At 42.2% G+C, this 19,112-nt stretch overlaps 1 protein-coding gene across 1 annotated transcript; it reads left to right on the top strand.

The window, feature by feature from the left end:
• The first annotated feature begins 7,400 nt into the window (after nucleotides 1-7,400).
• LOC106543174 (uncharacterized) lies at nucleotides 7,401-18,537 on the top strand. The gene has a single exon (XM_087713138.1). It carries the CDS (start codon nucleotides 7,581-7,583, stop codon nucleotides 18,429-18,431), a length of 10,851 nt encoding a protein of 3,616 aa, XP_087569264.1. The 5' UTR covers nucleotides 7,401-7,580; the 3' UTR covers nucleotides 18,432-18,537.
• The last annotated feature ends 575 nt before the right edge of the window (nucleotides 18,538-19,112 follow it).

Here is a 19,112-nt window from a genome sequence, read left to right as displayed (position 1 = left end):
ACTTTATTTCAAGCAAGGTAGCGCGAATTATTTTTCATAATAAAACCCCACATTTTCGAATTTGCTTTTCAGGGTGTGTTAGGAAAAGGATACAGATTGGTTTATCTGTTCATTTATTTATTTATATCCCGCCTTTATTGCTTTTATAAATAACTCAAGGTACGAACATATCTAATACATATCTAATAATATCTAATAATATTTAATTCATAAGATCCTTGCTAGGATTGGTTGGAGTGAGAGAGTGACTCCTCGAGGTCAGACTAATGTAGGACTAGAATTCACGGTTTCTAGCCTGGTGCCTTAACTTCTAATCAAACGCACCCCATATATAACCGAACCGCTAAAAATACAACCTCAGCATTGATATAATAATGAAAAAAGAAGCAAAGAGGGGCGAGGGGGAGAGAGAATGGCCTATAAAATAGAATCAGGTCTTAAGAATTAAACATTCTTCCTTATCCCTTCAGGGGCGGGGAGGGGGGTTGAGAGTGAACAAAATCATTGTTCAACATAATAAACTAGAATATAAAAAAGTAAACTACACAATGAAATAAGAATTTAAACTCTGAATTCAAAACACAATACCTCAGTTTTAATCCATTTTGGTTTTTGCTGAAATATTCATTCACAAGTCAACTAATGTGGCACAGATATTATTTATGAAATTAATGAGGCTCATAGATAATTGGTGACATCTAAATACTAAAAGTCAAATCATGCATTTCTACCCCAAATCCCTGCAGTGTCTATTTTGCAGAAACAAAAATTGTTACTATTCAAGAAACAGGCAAAATCACGCATATCACACCCTAACAAAAATAAGCGTAAAGCCAAACAAAACACAAAATACTGAATTATAAGCATTTATCTTCACCTTTGTTTCTGTTTTAAAATGTTTTTCAGAAATGTAGATGATTCTGAGGGTTGCTATTTTTGTTCGCAGTCATGGATGAAGAGTTTTTCTGCATAGCAATAGCAATAGCAATTAGACTTATATACCGCTTCAAAGGGCTTTCAGCCCTCTCTAAGCAGTTTACAGAGTCAGCATATCACCCCCATGGTCTGGGTCCTCATTTCACCCACCTCGGAAGGATGGAAGGATGAGTCAACCTTGAGCCAGTGAGATTAGAACCGCTGAACTGCAGATAACAGTCAGCTGAAGTGGCCTGCATTACTGCACCCTAACCACTGCGCCACCTCGGCTCTTAGCAGTCATAAACTATTTCCCTCCTGCTAAACTAAAATCAACTGAAATTGAAACAGGTTTAACAAAGAAATAAACCAAATCGTTTTCCATTTGGACAATAATAATGGTTGTTTATTGCTAAGTCCTCCGGCTACAAGTCTTCGACTTACGACTGACAGCCGGCAACAGCCTAGCAGCGCCTGATTGGCTAAAGCGCGGCTGGCTGAGCACGGGCTGCCAGAAGCACTCCCATTGGCCGCCCTGCTTGACAACTCCCATATAAATAGCTGTCAAGCAGGGCGAGGTGCTGAATCCTGTCTCTACATAATTACTTGTTGCGTTTATAATAAATTGCTGTTCAACTCACCTCACCCGCCTCACATCTTGTCCATCCTTCGATCTTTTACAGTTATTGTGTCCAAATGGCTTTTATCAAGGTCTCCAACTGATGGCTTTTATTCCCAGGTTGGTTCAGCAAGAACCAATTAGTGTAGTTGGGATTTGGAAGCATGTAGTTTTCATTGACTTACATTTTGTATCCTATCCCTCCCCCCCTTTAACTACCAAGTTTCCTTCATGTGTGATAACATCCATCTGGCATACCACACCCATTAAGAGGCAGGGGGAACACAATTTTATTGTTCTGGAGAGAACTATAGAACATCAGTCCATGGGGGAGGGGATCTTTCAGTGGTTCATTGGCCTAAATCCGGGATGGCGAACTTATGGCACATGTGCGCAAACGGAGCCATTTGTCAGGTCACACGAAGCGTTGCCCTGTCAACTGGCCAGTGCACATGCATGTGCTGGCCAGCTCAGTTCAGCATTTTTAAAAGCCATTTTTCGCCCTCCCCAGCCTCCAGAGGCTTTATAGGAGCCTGGGGAGGGTGAAAAGAGCCCCCCCCACCCCCCTGAGGCCCTCCAGAGGCTTCAGGAGCTTCCCTGAGGCCTCCAGAGTGCAAAAAAACGGCCCTATGGGCAAACCAGAAGTATGTAGGGCTGGTTTAAGTCCTCCGGGGGCTTCAGGGACCTTCAGGAAGTGGTTTATAGTCCTCCGGAGGCTTCAGGGAGGTCCTGAAGGTCCCTGAAGCCTCCGGAGGGCCTCGCGGGGGGGGGGAGGCTGTTTTTGCCCTCCCCAGGCAAAATAAAGCCTCTGGAGTGTGGGGAGGGAGAAAAAACCATGCAAGAAATGGGGTGTCGCTTCTCTCATACATGCATGCGCACTGGGTGTGTGTTGCACTTTACATTATGGGTGCGGCAAGCCCACGCACGACCCCCATATGCTCCCCCCTTATGGCATGTGAGCCAAAAAAGGTTTGCCATCACTGGCCTAAATCATTAAAACCCTTGATGCATGTGTTAAAAGAGTCTAAGGATTAAAGGTAAGGTAAAAGTTTCCCTCACACATATGTGCTAGTCGTTCCTGACTCCAAGAGGCAGTGCTCATCTCCGTTTCAAAGCCGAAGAGCCAGTGTTGTCCAAAGACGTCTGTGGTCATGGGGCCGATATGACTAGACGCCAAAGGCACACGGAACACTGTTATCTTCTCACCAAAGGTGGTCCCTGTTTTTTTACTTGCATTTTTACATGCTTTCAGACTGCTAGGTTGCGCAAGCTGAACAAGTAATGATTGGAGTTCACTCTATTACGCAGCATTAGAGATCCGAACTGCCAACCTTTCTGATTGACAAGCTCAACATCTTAGCCACTGAGTCACTGTGTCTCCGGGCTTATGATTAGCGATACTTTAAAAAAATCAATAAGACCTAAATAAAACTGTCCCCACAAGTCATAAAACTACCACAAAAATATGTTCCCAAAAAGGCTTCACATGGGCATCATTTCAATTTCTCATGTACAATTTAAATGCTTCATATTTAATTATACCTATATTGGAATTCATCATCTCAGCAAGATCAGATTGCCTTTATTCGGTTCTATAACATCTTGTCCCTTTATATTAGTTTCTCATACAATATTTCTTGGGCATAAGTCAGCCAGAAATGAAGCTGTGCGATCAACTTGGTTCTGGGTGAGTATAAACTATTGATCATTCAGAAACTGATTTCTTAACCAAGCTTCATTTTCAACTACTTAAGTCTAACTTAAGGCTGATGTGCCAAAAAAAAAAGATTTTTTTAGCCGTATCCATGCCACATATAGCGTTTGATTTTCACACCTTATAGTCCCGAAATGGCAAACCTATGACATACGTGCCACAAGTGGCACACGGAGCCATTTGTCAGTGTTGCCCTGTCAGCTGGCCAATGTGCATGTGCGCACTTGCTAGTGGCCTTCCAGCTTCAGCGTACCTTGGAGGAAGCTAACTACCTGGACCCCTTCCAGTCCGGCTTCAGACCTGGTTACAGCACAGAAACCGCTTTGGTCGCATTGACCGATGATCTCTGGAGAGCCAGGGATGGAGGCCACGCCTCCATCTTGGTTCTCCTTGACCTCTCGGCAGCTTTCGATACCATCGACCATGGTATCCTTCTGCGACGACTGCGGGAGGTGGGGGTGGGAGGCACTGTTTTGCAGTGGTTCTCCTCCTACCTCTCGGACAGGTCGCAGTCGGTGTTGGTCGGGGGACAGAGATCGACCATGAGGCCCCTAACATATGGGGTGCCGCAGGGGTCGGTCCTGTCCCCCGTACTATTTAACATCTACATGAAACCGCTGGGCGAGATCATTCGGAGGCACGGGATAAGATACCACCAATATGCGGACGATACGCAGCTGTATCTGTCCGCCCCGTGCCAACTCAATGAAGCGGTGGACGTGATGAACCAGGGACTTGAAGCTGTTGGGGACTGGATGAGGGCTAACAAGCTTGTACTCAACCCAGAAAAGACCGAGTGGCTGTTGTGTTTCCCTCCCAAAAATTTGGTTGGTGTTCCATCGCTCAGGCTGGGGGGCCAAATTTTACACCCCTCAGACAGGGTTCGCAACTTGGGAGTCCTCCTGGATCCGCAGCTGACCTTTGATTACCACCTGTCGGCTGTGACCAGGGGGGCATTTGCCCAGGTTCGCCTGGTGCGCCAGTTGCGACCCTACCTGAACCGGGAGGCTCTCACAACAGTCACTCGCGCCCTCGTGACCTCTAGGCTGGAATACTGCAATGTGCTCTACATGGGGCTGCCCTTGAAGAGCATCCGGCGGCTTCAGCTAGTCCAGAATGCGGCCGCGCGAGTGATTGTGGGTGCACCTCGGTTCGCCCACATAACACCTATCCTCCGCGAGCTGCACTGGCTACCTGTTGATCTCCGTGTGCGCTTCAAGGTGCTTCTTACTACCTACATGGTAGTGGATCTGCGTACTTGGGAGACCGCCTCCTGCCAATCACCTCCTCTCGACCCATAAGATCTCACAGATTAGGCCTCCTCCGAGTGCCATCTGCCAGCCAGTGCCGGCTGGCAACTACGCGGAGGAGAGCCTTTTCAGTAGCAGCTCCGACCCTTTGGAACGATCTCCCCGTGGAGATTCGTACCCTCACCACCCTTCAGACCTTCCGCACAGCCCTCAAGATCTGGCTATCCCGCCAGGCCTGGGGGTAAGACCATAGTCCGCCCCCACCCGAATGTTGTATGAATGTTGCTTGGTTTTAATTATATATTGTGTTTTTATGTTATTGTATGTCTTCCCCTCCCATACAAGTTGTTAGCCGCCCTGAGTCCCCTCAGGGAAAAGGGCGGCCTATAAATAAACTGAACTAAAAACTAAAAAAAACTAACTACCTTGACCCCTTCCAGTCCGGCTTCAGGCCCGGTTACAGCACAGAAACCGCTTTGGTCGCATTGACCGATGATCTCTGGAGAGCCAGAGATGGAGGCCATGCGTCCATCCTGGTTCTCCTTGACCTCTCAGCGGCTTTCGATACCATCGACCATGGTATCCTTCTGTGACGACTGCGGGAGGTGGGGGTGGGCGGCACTGTTCTGCAGTGGTTCTCCTCCTACCTCTCGGACAGGTCGCAGTCGGTGTCGGTGGGGGGGCAGAGATCGTCCCCGAGGCCCCTAACTTATGGGGTGCCGCAGGGTTCGGTCTTATCCCTATTTAACATAGGGATAAGACCATTTACTATTTAACATATACATGAAACCGCTGGGCGAGATCATTCAGAGGCACGGGATAAAATACCACCAATACGCGGACGATACACAGTTGTATCTGTCCGCCCCGTGCCAACTCAATGAAGCAGTGGACGTGATGAACCGGGGTCTTGAGGCTGTTAAAGACTGGATGAGAGCTAACAAACTGGTACTCAACCCGGACAAGACCGAGTGGCTGTTGTGTTTTCCTCCCAACAATTTGGCCGGCGTTCCATCACTCAGGCTGGGGGGGGTCAAAATTTATACCCCTCAGACAGGGTCCGCAACTTGGGAGTCCTCCTGGACCCACAGCTGAGTTTCGACCATCACTTGTCAGCTGTGACCAGGGGGGCATTTGCCCAGGTTCGCCTGGTGCGCCAGTTGCGGCCCTACCTGAACCGGGAGGCCCTCACAACAGTCACTCGAGCCCTTGTGATCTCTAGGCTGGAATACTGCAATGTGCTCTACATGGGGCTGCCCTTGAAGAGCATCCGGCAACTGCAGCTAGTCCAGAACGCAGCCGCGCGAGTGATTGTGGGCGCACCACGGTTCGCCCACATAACATCGATCCTCCGTGAGCTGCGCTGGCTACCTGTTGATCTCCGGGTGCACTTCAAGGTCCTACTTACCACTCATAAAGCGCTCCATGGTAGTGGATCTGACTATTTGAGAGACCGCCTTCTGCCAATTACCTCCCTCCGTCCCATCAGATCGCATAGAGTAGGCCTCCTCCGAATTCCATCCGCCAGTCAGTGCCGACTGGCGACTACGCGGAGGAGAGCCTTCTCAGTTGCAGCTCCGACGCTATGGAACAATCTCCCCGTGGAGATCCGCACCCTCACCACCGTCCAGGCCTTCCGCACAGCCCTCAAGATCTGGCTATCCCGTCAGGCCTGGGGATAAGACTTTACGCTCGCCCCTCCCGAATGTTGAATGAATGTTGTGTTTTTACCGCTAATTATTTTTACTCACATTTTCTTTTTGTGTTTTGTCCTGCACTCCCCTCCCCTATTATTGTAAGCCGCCCCGAGTCCCCTCAGGGAAAAGGGCGGCCTATAAATGTTTAATAAAACTAAAAAACTAAAACTCAGTTCAGCATTTTTTAAAGCCATTTTTCACCCTCCCTAGGCTCCAGAGGCTTTATAAGAGCCTGGGGAGGGCAAAAAGAGCCTCCCTGCCCCCCCCCCCCCCCCCGGAGGCTTCAGGAGCTTCCCTGAAGCCTCTGGAGTACAAAAAAACCCGGTCCTATGGGAAAAGGGGAAGTTCGGGAACAGACTTCTGGTTTGCTTGTAGGGTCGATTTAAGCCCTCCGGAAGCTTCAGGGGAGCCTCCTGAAGGTCCCTGAAGCAAAAAGAGCCTCCCTGCCCCCCCGGAGGCCCTCCGGAGGCTTCAGGGGAGCTCCTGAAGCCTCTGGAGTACAAAAAAACCAGGTCCTATTGGAAAATGGGAAGTTCGGGAACAGACTTCTGGTTTGCTTGTAGGGTCGATTTAAGCCCTCCGGAAGCTTCAGGGAAGCCTCCTGAAGGTCCCTGAAGCCTCCGGAGGGCCTCCGGGGGGCGGGGGAGGCTGTTTTTGCCCTCCCCAGGCTCCTATAAAGCCTCTGGAGACTAGGGAGGGTGAAAAGAGCTTGCAAAAAATGGGGGGAGTGCCTGTCATGCGTGCATGCACACTGGGGGAGGTTGTGCATTGCATTATGGGTGTATGCATGACCCCCCTGCACTCCCCCCACTTATGGCACGCGGGCCAAAAAGTTTCACCATCGTTGTTATAGTCAATCTGCCGTAATATGACATACCAAATTTTGAAGTCTGACATCTGAAATCATGACAATTTATAGTTTTTAATTAAAAAATATTGGTAAGACATTTTAGTAAACCAGTGTATTTTTTTGCTTATACTGATCACTGCCATTTTCTATAAAAGAAAGTAATTTAGAAGCATTTTTGTGCATTATAAAAAATTAGCACCTCCATTACATATTTCAACATTAACCTCATTCAAGAACAATCAATAAAGGAGATAAAATGCTTCTGTTGAAATTCTTAAAACACAATACTTGAGGATTCCAGTGATGACATGATTGATGACATCACAAAACTGTCTTTGTGGTTGAATCTAACACAGTTTTACTTCATTAAGTAGTAATGGTAGTATATAGTAGAAGTAGGACCATGGCAGAGAGGAATGAAGCCCATTTTTTATAAGATCATTCATTAGAATAAGGATTAAATCCTCTCTTAGATCATTTTTTTAAATTCTTCCTTCCCTTTAAGATCCAGCTAAATCAAAAAATTTTCCTCATCATGGGATCAAGTAATTTTCCGAGGTTCAGGTCTGATTTCAGCTTTACAAATTCTGAAGATCGTCTTTTTCTCCGAGAATCATTAGAAACTGTAGCCAGTTCCTTGACATTTACTGCAAATGACATCTGTATAGAAGAGAGGGGCAGTGAGTGTCTGGAAGATGCATGGAATGAGAACAATTTGGAGAATTATAGTGAGGAAAACATGGAACAATTGCAGAATAATAGCCAAGAAATAGAATACGAAAATCTTTATATATCTGATGAGATAAGGAATCAAATCAATGAAAAGAATAAAAAGGCCTTGGAAGCCCTAGCTAAAGTTGAACTTCAAAAAGCTGTTGATCTATTCTCTGAAGCTATTGAGTTCAACCCACACATTTCTAGTTCTTACATCAACCGTGCCAATGTCTATCTGCAATTGGAAAAACCAAATGCTGCTATTAAAGATTGCAATATAGCCATTGAACTGAATCCCAAATCATCAGAAACATTAAAATTGAGAGGAAAAGCATTCAAGAAATTAGGCTGTTTAAAAAAAGCAGCCCATGATTTTGTTTTAGCTTCTAAGCTAGAATATGATAAAGAGGCCAATTCAGTACTAAATGAATTAAAATCAGGATTTCAAAGAATTTCTGAAAGGCAAGCGAAGTGCATCCTTACATATAAGAAATCTGAGATACTGGAGAAGATTAAGAAAGCACAGATAATTTTAGAGGATCAAAAACAAGACCAGAGAGAGGAAAGTATTAGCATAGAACTGGAGAACAAAGTAGTAAGGAATAAAGAAGAGAAAGTGAAGCTAGACCATAATAAAGACTCCCAGGAAATAATATATGAAAATGTGCAGACAGATGAGAAATGGAAGCAGACGAGTGAAAACAAGAAAGCAGCTTTGGATGCAATGGAGAAAGGTGAATATAAAAAAGCAGCTGAGTTATTCACCAAAGCTATCAAACTAAACCCCCATATTACTAACTTGTATATTTGCCGAGCCAGTTCTTTTCTGAAACTTCATATGCCAATTGCTGCTATAAAGGATTGTAACAATGCCATAAAATTAAATCCTGGTGTGGCCTTACCATACAAGTGCCGTGGAGAGGCATTTTGCATGTTGGGTTATTGGCAGGAGGCTACTAAAGATTTCTCTGTGTCCTGTCAACTAGATTATGATGAAGATACTTATGCCAAGATGAAAGAAATGCAAACAGAAAATGAGAAAGTTATTAAATGGTGGACAAACCCAGATGAAAGAAGTAATCAGAGAGAATTTAAAGAGAAGATAAGCAAAATGAAAGAAGCTTCTGGGAAAACACAAGGAAATGATCCCCAAGATAAATCAGTTATTCATGAGTCTTGCAAAAAAGAACTGGATCCAAGAACATTTCACATTTCTGAGGAAAAAACAATTCTGCATAATTCCCAAAACTATAAAATATTCCCTCTTTATTGTTCAGAGGGTCAAAATGAAACTTATCCCATGTCTGCAGTACAAGACCAAGATCAGTTTATGGATTATGAAAAACAAGAGCACGTTGAACTGCATGAAAGAAGGGCTCAGAAAGGACCCACGAGGAAGCAAAAATATGAAACCGAATCAGAAAGTGAGGATAGTGAATTGGAAATTGATACTGAAGAAGTTATTGAGTCAGATGAAGATTTTCCTCAGGAGATGGGAAATGAAAATTTGAAAGTAACTGATGAAATGAGAAAACTAGCCAATGAAAAGAAGAGAGAAGCTTTTGATGCAGTCAATAAAGGAGAACTTTTTAAAGCTTTAGATTTGTTCACAGAAGCTATTAAGCTCAATCCACATCTTACTATCTTATATGCAAACCGAGCCAGGGTCTATCTGAAGCTACAAAAGCCAACTGCTGCAATTAGGGACTGTGATAAAGCCATACAAATAAACCCTGACTCAGCCCAGCCCTACAAGTGGCGAGGAAAAGCACTGAAAATACTTGGTTACTGGCAAAAGGCAGCTAAAGACCTTGCTTTGGCCTGTCAATTAGATTACGATGAAGAATCCTATGCTTTGCTAAAAGAGGTACAACCAAAGGCTCAGAAAATTGCCAGGCTCAGGAGAAAGCAGGAACAGAAAGTTGATGAAAAGAAGAATAAGAGTCTTTTGAGTGAACTTCAAAAAACTTGTAAGAAGCAACAAAGATCTCAAATGACATCTGCAGAATTAGGAAGAAATGACAAGGACATTGTGGAGAAATGGAGAGAAAATTGGGGGGGAAACACCAAAGAACAACAAAGAGTAATAGTTCTGACAAAACAGAAGAGCATGGCCCAAGACAACAGAGGGACATGCTTTCAGGAAAGCAAAAGGAAACACGGTAACTTTTTTGAGAAGGAGGAAGAGGAAGAAATAGAAGAGGAGGAGGAACAACAACAACAACAAGAAAAATTCCAAGAGAATTTACTAAAAGAACAAGAGAACCTTAAACAGAAAGAAATGAAACACCAAGTCCATCAGAATGAATTGGAGGAACAAGTAAGAGCTCTTCAGCAAGAATTGGATGAAAAATTCAAAAGTTATCAAGAAGAAATTGATGAAGAAAGCACTTGGCGGAGATTATTAGATGAGCAGGAAAAGTCACAGCAAAAGGCACTCTGTGAACAAGAACAAGCTTTTAAAACAATCTTGGAAGAACAAGAAAAAATACAGAAGGCAACCTTGAGGGAACTGGCCAGCGCTCAACAACAGGCTTTAGACGAGCTTGAAAAAGTCACAAAAAAAACCCTGGAAGAACAAGAGAGAGTTCAGCAGCAAGCTCTTGAAGAACAGGAAAAAGCACAAGAGGCCCTGGATGCTCTGGAAAGAGCACATAACAGGGCTTTGGAAGAACAAAAAAAAGTCCTTATAGCTGCAATGGAAGAACAGGAGTACGCTCAGAGAAAGTCGCAGGAAGAAAAAAGGATGACTGAGGCAGCTTTAGAAAAACTTGCAGAAGCTCAAAGAAAGGTCCAAAAACAGCAGGAAAGAGCTGAGAGGCAAGTTAAAGAAGAAAGAGAGAAAGCACAAAGAGCTTTAGAAGAATTAGAGATTGCTCAGAAAAAGGCTTTGGAAGATAAGAAAAAAGCTGAGAAAACTCTGGAAACTGTAGAAAGAGCCCACAGACAGGCTTTAGAGGAACAAAGAAAAATGCAGGTGGTTGCTGAACAACAGCAAGCAAAAGAAAGTTACCTAGAAGAAAAAAAGCTGACTGAAGCCACCATGAAACAACTTTCAAGGATGCAAAAAGAATTTTATGAGGGACAAGAAAGTTCAGAAAAGAAAGCAGTAAAAGAGAGAGAAAGTGGTCAGAAAGCCATAGAAGAATTGGAAATTGCTAAAAAGGCAGCCCTAGAGGAACAAGCAAGAGCTCAAAAAGCTCTAGAAACTTTAGAAAAATCTCATATGTGGGCATTAGGCCAACAGAAGAAAGCACAGGAAAATATTCTAAAAGAAATGTTGATGGGAGAAGTAGCTGAGGAACACTTCTCAGCAGTTCAGAACAAAGTCCAAGAAGGGGGAAAGAATTGGAAGGTGGCCAAAGAAGAAAGAGAAAGAACTGATAAATCCCTAGAAGAATTAGCTCTGGAAAACTTAGAAATTGGTCATAAAATGGCCTTAGAGGAAAAAAAGAAAATATATGAAGAAAAAAAGGAGTTGGTGGAAGAAGCTCTGGGAAACACTTCTGTGGCTCAGATAAAGGAACAGGAAAAGCAGAAAAGATCTGAGAAAAAGGTAATGGAAGAAAGTCAGAATGCACAAAACACTTTAAAAGAATCAGAGATTCTTCAGAGGAAAACTATAATGGGACAGGAAAGACAGAACATAGGTAAGACCCTCAAAGAATTAGAGATTTCTGAAAATAAATTTCTGGAAGATCAAGACAGAGATCAGAATGCTCTGGAAGTAGTAGAAATAGCAAAAATGACAGCGTCAGAACAAAACATAGCATTAATGGAAGTACAAGAACAAACAAGGGGGGGGAATCCAGAAAATAAGTCTGAAGCTGATCTGGAAGAAATATCCATGGCTCACAGAAAAATCCAAAAAGAACAGAGAAGAGGTAACAGAAACATCATTGAGGAAAGTGTGCAAATATCAAAGGCCCTTAAAAAAGTTGAAAATGTGCAAAATAATTTCCTAGAGGAACAAGAAAGTGACCAAGGCACTCTGGAAATTATAGAAAATGCTCACACAAAGATTCTGAAAGAGCAAAAAGGTGTTCAGACAGCATTGATGGAAGGGCCAGAACAAATAAGGGGAAAAATTCAAGAAGAAAAGAAGATGGCTGAGGTAGCCCTGGAAGAGCTTTTCAGAACTCAAAAAAAAATTCAAGAAGAGCGAGAAGAAGCTGGTAAAAAAATGCTGAAAGAAAGGGAGATCATACAAAAGGCCCTCGATGAATTGGAGATTGCTAAAAAGAAATGTCTTGAGGAACAGGAAAGAGCTCAGAATGCTATGGAAGCTTTAGAAAGGACTCATATAAAAGCCCTGGAGGAACAGAAGGAAGCTCAGAGAGCAGTGATGGAAGAACAAGAACAAATAAGGAAAAAAATTCAGGAAGAAAAGAAGATGGTTGAAGTAGCCCTGGAAGAGCTTTTCAGGAATCAGAAGAAGTCCCAGGAAGAGCAGGTAAGGGCTCAGATGAAAGCAATGGAAGAAAGAGAAGCTATACAAAAAACCCTAAAAGAAGTAGAAGTGATGCAAAACAAAGTCCTAGAAAAAGAGAAAAGAACTCAGAATGCATTGGAAGCTGTAGAAGAAATGCGTAAACAGGCTTTAGAGGAGCTGAACAAAGCTAAGAGAACTGCCATAGAAGAACAGGAACAAGAATGGAAAAGAATTCAGGAAGAAAAGAAAATAGTTTTGCTGGCCCAGGAAGACCTTGTCAAGACTCAGAAGACAGTACAAGAAGAGAGACAAAGGGCTGAAAACAAAGCAGCAGCAGAAAGACAGTTAGCTGACAAAAACCTTAAGGAATTACAAATTGCTCATAAGAAAGCACTGGAAGAACAGGGGAAAGTTCAGAAAGCTTTGGAAGATGTAGAAAAAGCTCATAAAAAAGTGTTGGAAGAACAAAAGAAAGCTCAAATGGCTGTGATACAAGAACAGGAAAAAATTTGGAAAAAATCTGAAGAAGAAAAGAAGATGGCTGAGGAAGCCTTAGAAAAATTGTCAAAGATTCAGAGACAGATTCAAGAACAGCAGGAAGAAAAAGCCTCTGAAAGAAATGCTCAGGAAGCCTTAAAAAAATATGAGTTTGCTCAAAAAGTGGCTATGGAGGAACAGGAAAGAGCAGCAGAAGCTCTGGAAGCTGTGGAAAAAGCTCATAAACAGGCACTGGAGGAACAGAAGAAATCTCAGATGGCTGCCATAGAAGAACAAGAAAAACTGAGGAAAAGGTCTGAAGAAGAAAAGAAGATGGCTGAAGCTGCCCTAGAAGAAGTTTTCAAAACTCAGAAGAAACTCCAAGAAGAACAGGAAAAAGCTGAAAAAACAGCAATGGAAGAGAGAGAGAAAGTTCAGAAGAATCTAGACGAATTACAAACTATTAAAAAAAAAGTCCTTGAGGAACAGAAACAGGCTCAGAAGGCTCTGGAAGAAGTAGAAATAACTCATCGACGGGCTATGGAGAAGCAGAAGGCAGCTCATCTGGCAGCCATGAAGGAACAGGAGCAAGGATGGGAAAAAATGAAAGAAGAAAAGCAAAGGATGAAGGCAGCTCTGGAAGAGCTTTTAAGGACACAGCAACAGTTCCAAAAAGAGCAGGAAATGGCTGAAGAGAAAGCAATGCAAGAAAAAAAGATAGCTCAAGAAACCCTTGGAGAATTAGAGATTGCTCAAAAACAAGCTCTTGAAGAACAAATGAGAGCTCAAGAAGCTTTGGAAAATGTAGAAAAAGCTCATAAACAGGTATTACAAGAGCAAAAGAAAGCTCAGATGGCTGCCATTGAAGAATGTGAACAGGCACGGAAAGAAGCGGAAGAAGAAAAGAAGAGGGCTGAGGCAGCTTTAGAAAAACTTGCACAAGCTAAAATGAAAATGCGAGAGGAATATAAACAGGCTGAGAAGAATGCAATGCAAGAAAGAGAGAAAGCTCAGAAGGCCTTAGAAGAATTACACATTCTTCAAAGGAAAGCCATTGAGAAAAAGAATCAGAGTCAGCAGTCCCTGGAAGCAGTAGAAATAGCTCATCAACAGGCTGTGGAGGAGCAGAAAAAGGCTCATCGGGAAGCCATGGAGGAACTGGAAAAAGAATGGGAAAAAATGAAAGAAGAAAAGAAAAGGATGGAGGCAGCAGTGGAAGAGTTTTTAAGGATACAACAACAGTTTAAAAAAGAGAAGGAAATGGCTGAAGAGAAAGCAATACAAGAAAAAAAGATAGCCCAAAAGACCCTCAGAGAATTAGAGATTGCTCAAAAACAAGCTCTTGAAGAACAAATAAGAGCTCAGGAAGCTTTGGAAAATGTAGAAAAAGCTCATAAACAGGCACTACAAGAACAGATGAAAGCTCAGATGGCTGCCATTGAAGAATGTGAACAGGCACGGAAAGAAGCAGAAGAAGAAAAGAAAAGTGCTGAAGCAGTTTTAGATAAACTTGTACAAGCTGAGATGAAAATGCAAGAGGAACATAAGCAGGCTGAGAAGAATGCAATGCAAGAAAGAGAGAAAGCTCAAAAGGCCCTAGAAGAATTAAAGATTGCTCAGAAAAAGGCCCGAGAGGAGCAGATAAGAGCTCAAAATGCCCTGGAAGCAATAGAAAAAAGTCATAAACAGACTTTAGAGGAACAAAAAAAAGCTCAAATGGCTGCATTGGAAGAACAGGAACAAGCATTTAAAATATCTCAAGAAGAAAGGATGAGAGCTGAAGCAGCCCTGGAAAAACTGTCACAATACCAAAAAAAAGTCCAAGAAGAGCAGGAAAAGGCTGAAAAGAAAGTCCTAAAAGAAAAAGAGGAAGCACAAAAGGCTCTCCAAAAATTAGAAATTGCTCAGAAGAAAATGTTAGAGGAACAGAAGAAAACTCAGATGTCTGCCATTGAAGAACTTGAGCAAGCACGGAAAAAATCTGAAGAGGAAAAGAAGATGGCTGAGGTTGCTTTGGAAAAACTGTCAAGCATTGAGAGAAAAGTGCAAACAGAACAGAAAAGAGCTAAGGAAAAAAACATGGAAGAAAGACAAAGAATTCAAAAGGCCCTAGAAGAATTGCAGATTGAACAGAAGAAAGCCATAGAGGAATGTACAAAAGCTCAAAAAACTCTGGAAGCTCTTGAAAAGGCTCAAAAAGAGGACCTGGAAGTACAGATGAAAGCTAAAATGGCTGCCATCTATGAACAGGAGCAAGCACGGAAGAAATCTCAAGAAGAAAAAAAGATGGCCGAAGCTGCTTTGGAAAATGTTTTAAGAGCTCAGAAAAAACTTCAAGAAGAGCAGGAAATTGCCAGGGGGAAAATTATGGAAGAAAAAGAGAATATACAGAGGGGCCTCAAAGAATTAGCAATTGCTCAAAAGAAAGCACTCGAGGAACAGGAAAGAGCTCAGAGTGCTCTAGCAGCTATAGAAAGATGTCATAAAATGGCCCTGGAAGATCAAAGAAGAGCTCAGATAGCAACAATGGAAGAACGAGAACAAACAAGGAAAAAAATTCAGGAAGAAAGGAAGATAGCTGAAGCAGTCTTGGATGAACTTTTAGAAACTCAGAGGAGATTCCAAGAAGAGAAGAAAATGGCTGAGAAAAAAATAATGGAAGAAAGGGAAATAACTCAGATTGCCTTAGCAGAGTTAGAAATAGCTCAGAAAAGAGCTCAGGAGGAACAGGTAAGGGCTGAGAATGCATTGGAGGCTGCAGAAAGAGCCCATAAATGTGTCCTGAATGAACAGAGGAAAGTTCAGTTAGCTATTCAAGAACAAGAGCGAGCATGGAAAAAATCACAAGAAGAAAAGGAAATGGCTGAGGCAAGACTAGAAGAACTCTTAAGAACCCAGAAAACTTTCCAAGAGGAACAGAAGAAGGCAGAAACGACAATCATAGAAGAAAGAGAGAGACTTCAAAAAAACATTAAACAATTTGAAGAAGTCCAGAAGAGAGCTCAGGAGGAACAGGAGAAGGCCCAGACATCTCAGCATGCTCTAGAGATTGCCAATGAACAGGCTCTAGAGCAACAGAAGAAGACTCATTTGGCTGCCATGATGGAACAGGAAGAAGCACAGAAAAAATCTGAGGAAGAAAAAAAAATGGCTGAAGCAGCCCTAGAAAATCTCTTGAAACAAGTAGAAAAGGAGCAAGAAACAGCTGAGAAAAAGGCAATAGAAGAAAGAGAGAAAGCTAAGACATTGCTAAAAGAATTAGAAATTGCTCAGAAGGAGGCCCTAGAAAATATATTGACAGCTAAAAAGAAGAGTCTGGAAGAACAGAAAAGAGCTCAAAACGCTTTGGACAGCCTGGAAAGAACTCAAAAGCAGGCATTAGAGGAACAAAGAGATGCTCAAAGGAAATCTCAGGAAGAAAGAAAGATGGCTGAGGCTGCTTTGGAAGAATTATCAAGAGTTCAGAAAAAGATCCAGGAAGAGCAGTATTCAGCAGAGCAGAAAGCAATTAGAGAGAGAGAGAAAGCACAGAAAGAGTTAGAAGAATTAGAGAATGCCCGGAAGAAGGCCATGAAGGAACAGGAGAAAGCTCAAAAAACTCGGGATGTTCTTGAAAGAGCTAATAAGCAGGCACTGGAAGAACAGAAGAAAGCACTAAAGAAAATTCAAGAGGAAAAAAGGCTGGCTGAAGATGCTCTGCAAGAACTCTTAAGAACCCAGAAAACATTCAATGAAGAACAGGAAAAGGTTAAGAAGAAAACAAAGAAAGAAAATGAGAGGACTCAGAAGATTATAGAAGAATTGGAAGTTGCTCAGAAAAAAACTCAGGAAGAAGAGGAAAAAGCTCAGAAGGCTTTGGAAAGGGCTCATAAAGAAATCCTAGAGGAGCAGAAGAAAGTTCAGAGAGCTGCTATGGAAGAACTGGAGCAAGCACGAAAAAAGTGTCAAGAAGAAAAGAAGATGTGTGAGGCAGCTTTGGAAGAACTCTTGGAGACTAAGAAAAAATTCCAAGAAGAGCAGGAAATATCTAAGATGCAAGTAATGAAAGAATTAGAGAATGCACAGAAAGAGCTAGAAAAAATAAAAATAGCTCAAAAAGAGGCCTTGGAAAAAGAAGCGAATGCTAAGAAAGCTCTGGCTAATATAGAAAGAGCTTACGCTCAGGCCCTAGAGGAACAAATGAAAGTGCAGCAAAAGTGTCAAGATGGGAAAAAAATGGCTGAGGCAGCCCTGGATGAACTCTCAAATGCTCAAAGACAATATCAAGAAGAACAGGAAAAAGCTGAGCAAAAAGCAACCAGAGAAAAAGAAATAATTAATATGAAACTAAAAGAATTGGAGATTGCTCAGACAGTGGCTCTGGAGAAAGAGGAAAATGCTCAGAAAGCTTTGGATGCTCTGGAAAAGGCTCACAAGCAGACCCTGGAGGAGCAAAAGAAAGCCCGGATGGAAATGGAAAAAATACAAAAAAAATATGAGGAAGAAAGGAAAATGACAGAAACTGCTCTGAAAAAATTGTCATGGGCAGAGAGAAGCATCCAAAATGAGCAGGGAAGTACAATGGAAGGGACAATTGGAGAAACAGGAAAGTCACAGAAGACCTTAGAAGAATTAGAGATTGCATGGAAGAAGGCACTGAAAGAAAAGGAGAATGCTCAGATAGCTTTGGAGGCTCTGGAAAGAACTCATAAACAAATACTGGAGAAAGAAGAAAAAGCACAAAAAAAGTCTCAAGAAGAAAAGCAATTGGCTGAGGCTGCCCTAGGAGAACTTATAAGAACTCAGAAAAAGTTTCAAAAACAAAAAGAAAGAGCTGAAAGAAAAGCCAAGGAAGAAAGGGAAAATGTGCAGAAGTCTCTAGAACAATTAGCAGTTGCTCAAAAAAGAGCTCTAGAGGACTTGGCAATAGCTCAAAAGATGGCTATGGAGGAAAATGAAAGAACACAGCAGAGGGCATTCGAAGAAAAAAGGGCAATACATCTGGCTATGAAAAAGCTGGAGGCAGCACATGCTAAAGCTATAGAAGAACAACAGATAGCACAGAGGCTGGCCTTTGCAGAGCAGCAGAGAACTAAGGAGATGTTTGTTAACCTAGAGGAATCACGAAGAAAAGCCCTTGAAGATCAAGAAGAAGCAAAAAGGAAAGCTGTAGATGAACAAGTAAGAGCTCATCATGCTATAAATGAATTGGCCAAGATACAAAGGGAAGTTTTGGAAGAACAAGAGCAAGCACAGAAGATAGCTTTAGCAGAACAGCACAAGGCTGAGATGATGTTTAAGGAGCTAGAAGAAAGACAGAAAAAAGTCCTCAATGATCAACCGAGAACATGGATGAAGGACTTTGATGATAAAAAAAATGCTCATGTTACTTTAGGAGAAGTTGCAAACACTCAAATGGTGGAACAGGTGAATGTTCATGCTAATACAGTAGATGAGCAGAAGGAAGCTCATAAAGCTAGCAAACTGGAGAAAGCAAAGAATCCAATATTGGAAAAAACACATAATAAACATGCAGCACAATTTTCAGAGTCTGTTCTAAAAACAGTGAATGAAGAGGGCACTGCAGTATTTGACAGTGAATTTGAGGAAGCACAAAAGAAAGATTTGATCATACTTGGTGGTAAAAAGTTCTATATGGAGCCAGGAAAAATTCTTAGGGATTTAGACAAGAAGGAATGCCAGCAATCCATTAGGAACAGAGGATATGACAAGAATTCTCGAAGACCACTCCCAAACTCTGTCTTGGACTTTTTCCCAAACTGACTAAATTCTAGAATTCTGATCCTGAATGAAAGTTAGAGAAAGGATGGATCAATCTTAAGGTCATCTGCAACCCTTAATGGAAGTAAAAATGGGAAGGAAGAAATAAGGAGAGAATGTTTCTATTTTTAAAGGTTCTTCCCCCATAAACGGTATACTTTGTTTAGGATTAAATTAACACCCATAGCATTAGGTACAGAGGTGGGTTTCTGCCGGTTCGTCCCAGATCGGGTGAACAGGTAGTGGCAGCAGCGGGAGGCTCCACCCACTCACCAGGATGCTTCTGCGCAAGCACAGAAGCATCATACGAGCATACGCACGCGTACGAGCAAACCAGTAGTAAAATAAATTGAAACTCACCACTGATTAGGTACAAATTTTTATAAACATTCAAGGTTTGGAAATGCTTCAGACAATTTATTCATGGGGAGGAGTCAAAACTATGTTGGCTGTTTTTCCATTCATCCAATGTAGATTTTTAGAACAGGAAATGTTTAAATATTGACCTAACAAATTCATTATATTTCACCACCAGTATCCAGCCTGGATTCTTTTTAATCATGCCATAAAATGAGAACTAAATAAAATTACTGGCCTTTAGATTTAGTATTCTCTAATTTGATTCAATTAAATTTTAAAACGTGTCACTGTGAAAAATTCCATAAACATTGTTTATTCTAATAA

The sequence above is a fragment of the Thamnophis sirtalis genome, unplaced genomic scaffold (assembly GCF_051295495.1).
Source record: "Thamnophis sirtalis isolate CommonGarterSnake01/CBP01778 unplaced genomic scaffold, rThaSir2_p1.2 scaffold_4, whole genome shotgun sequence".
Lineage (NCBI taxonomy): Eukaryota > Metazoa > Chordata > Lepidosauria > Squamata > Natricidae > Thamnophis > Thamnophis sirtalis.
The sequence above is the reverse complement of the archived record's forward strand: the minus strand, read 5'-3'. Positions and strand labels throughout refer to the sequence as shown.

What these genes read in the sequence shown, in the direction of transcription:
- LOC106543174 (XM_087713138.1), top strand. Translation starts at nt 7,581, where the DNA reads ATGGGATCAAGTAATTTTCCGAGGTTCAGGTCTGATTTCAGCTTTACA.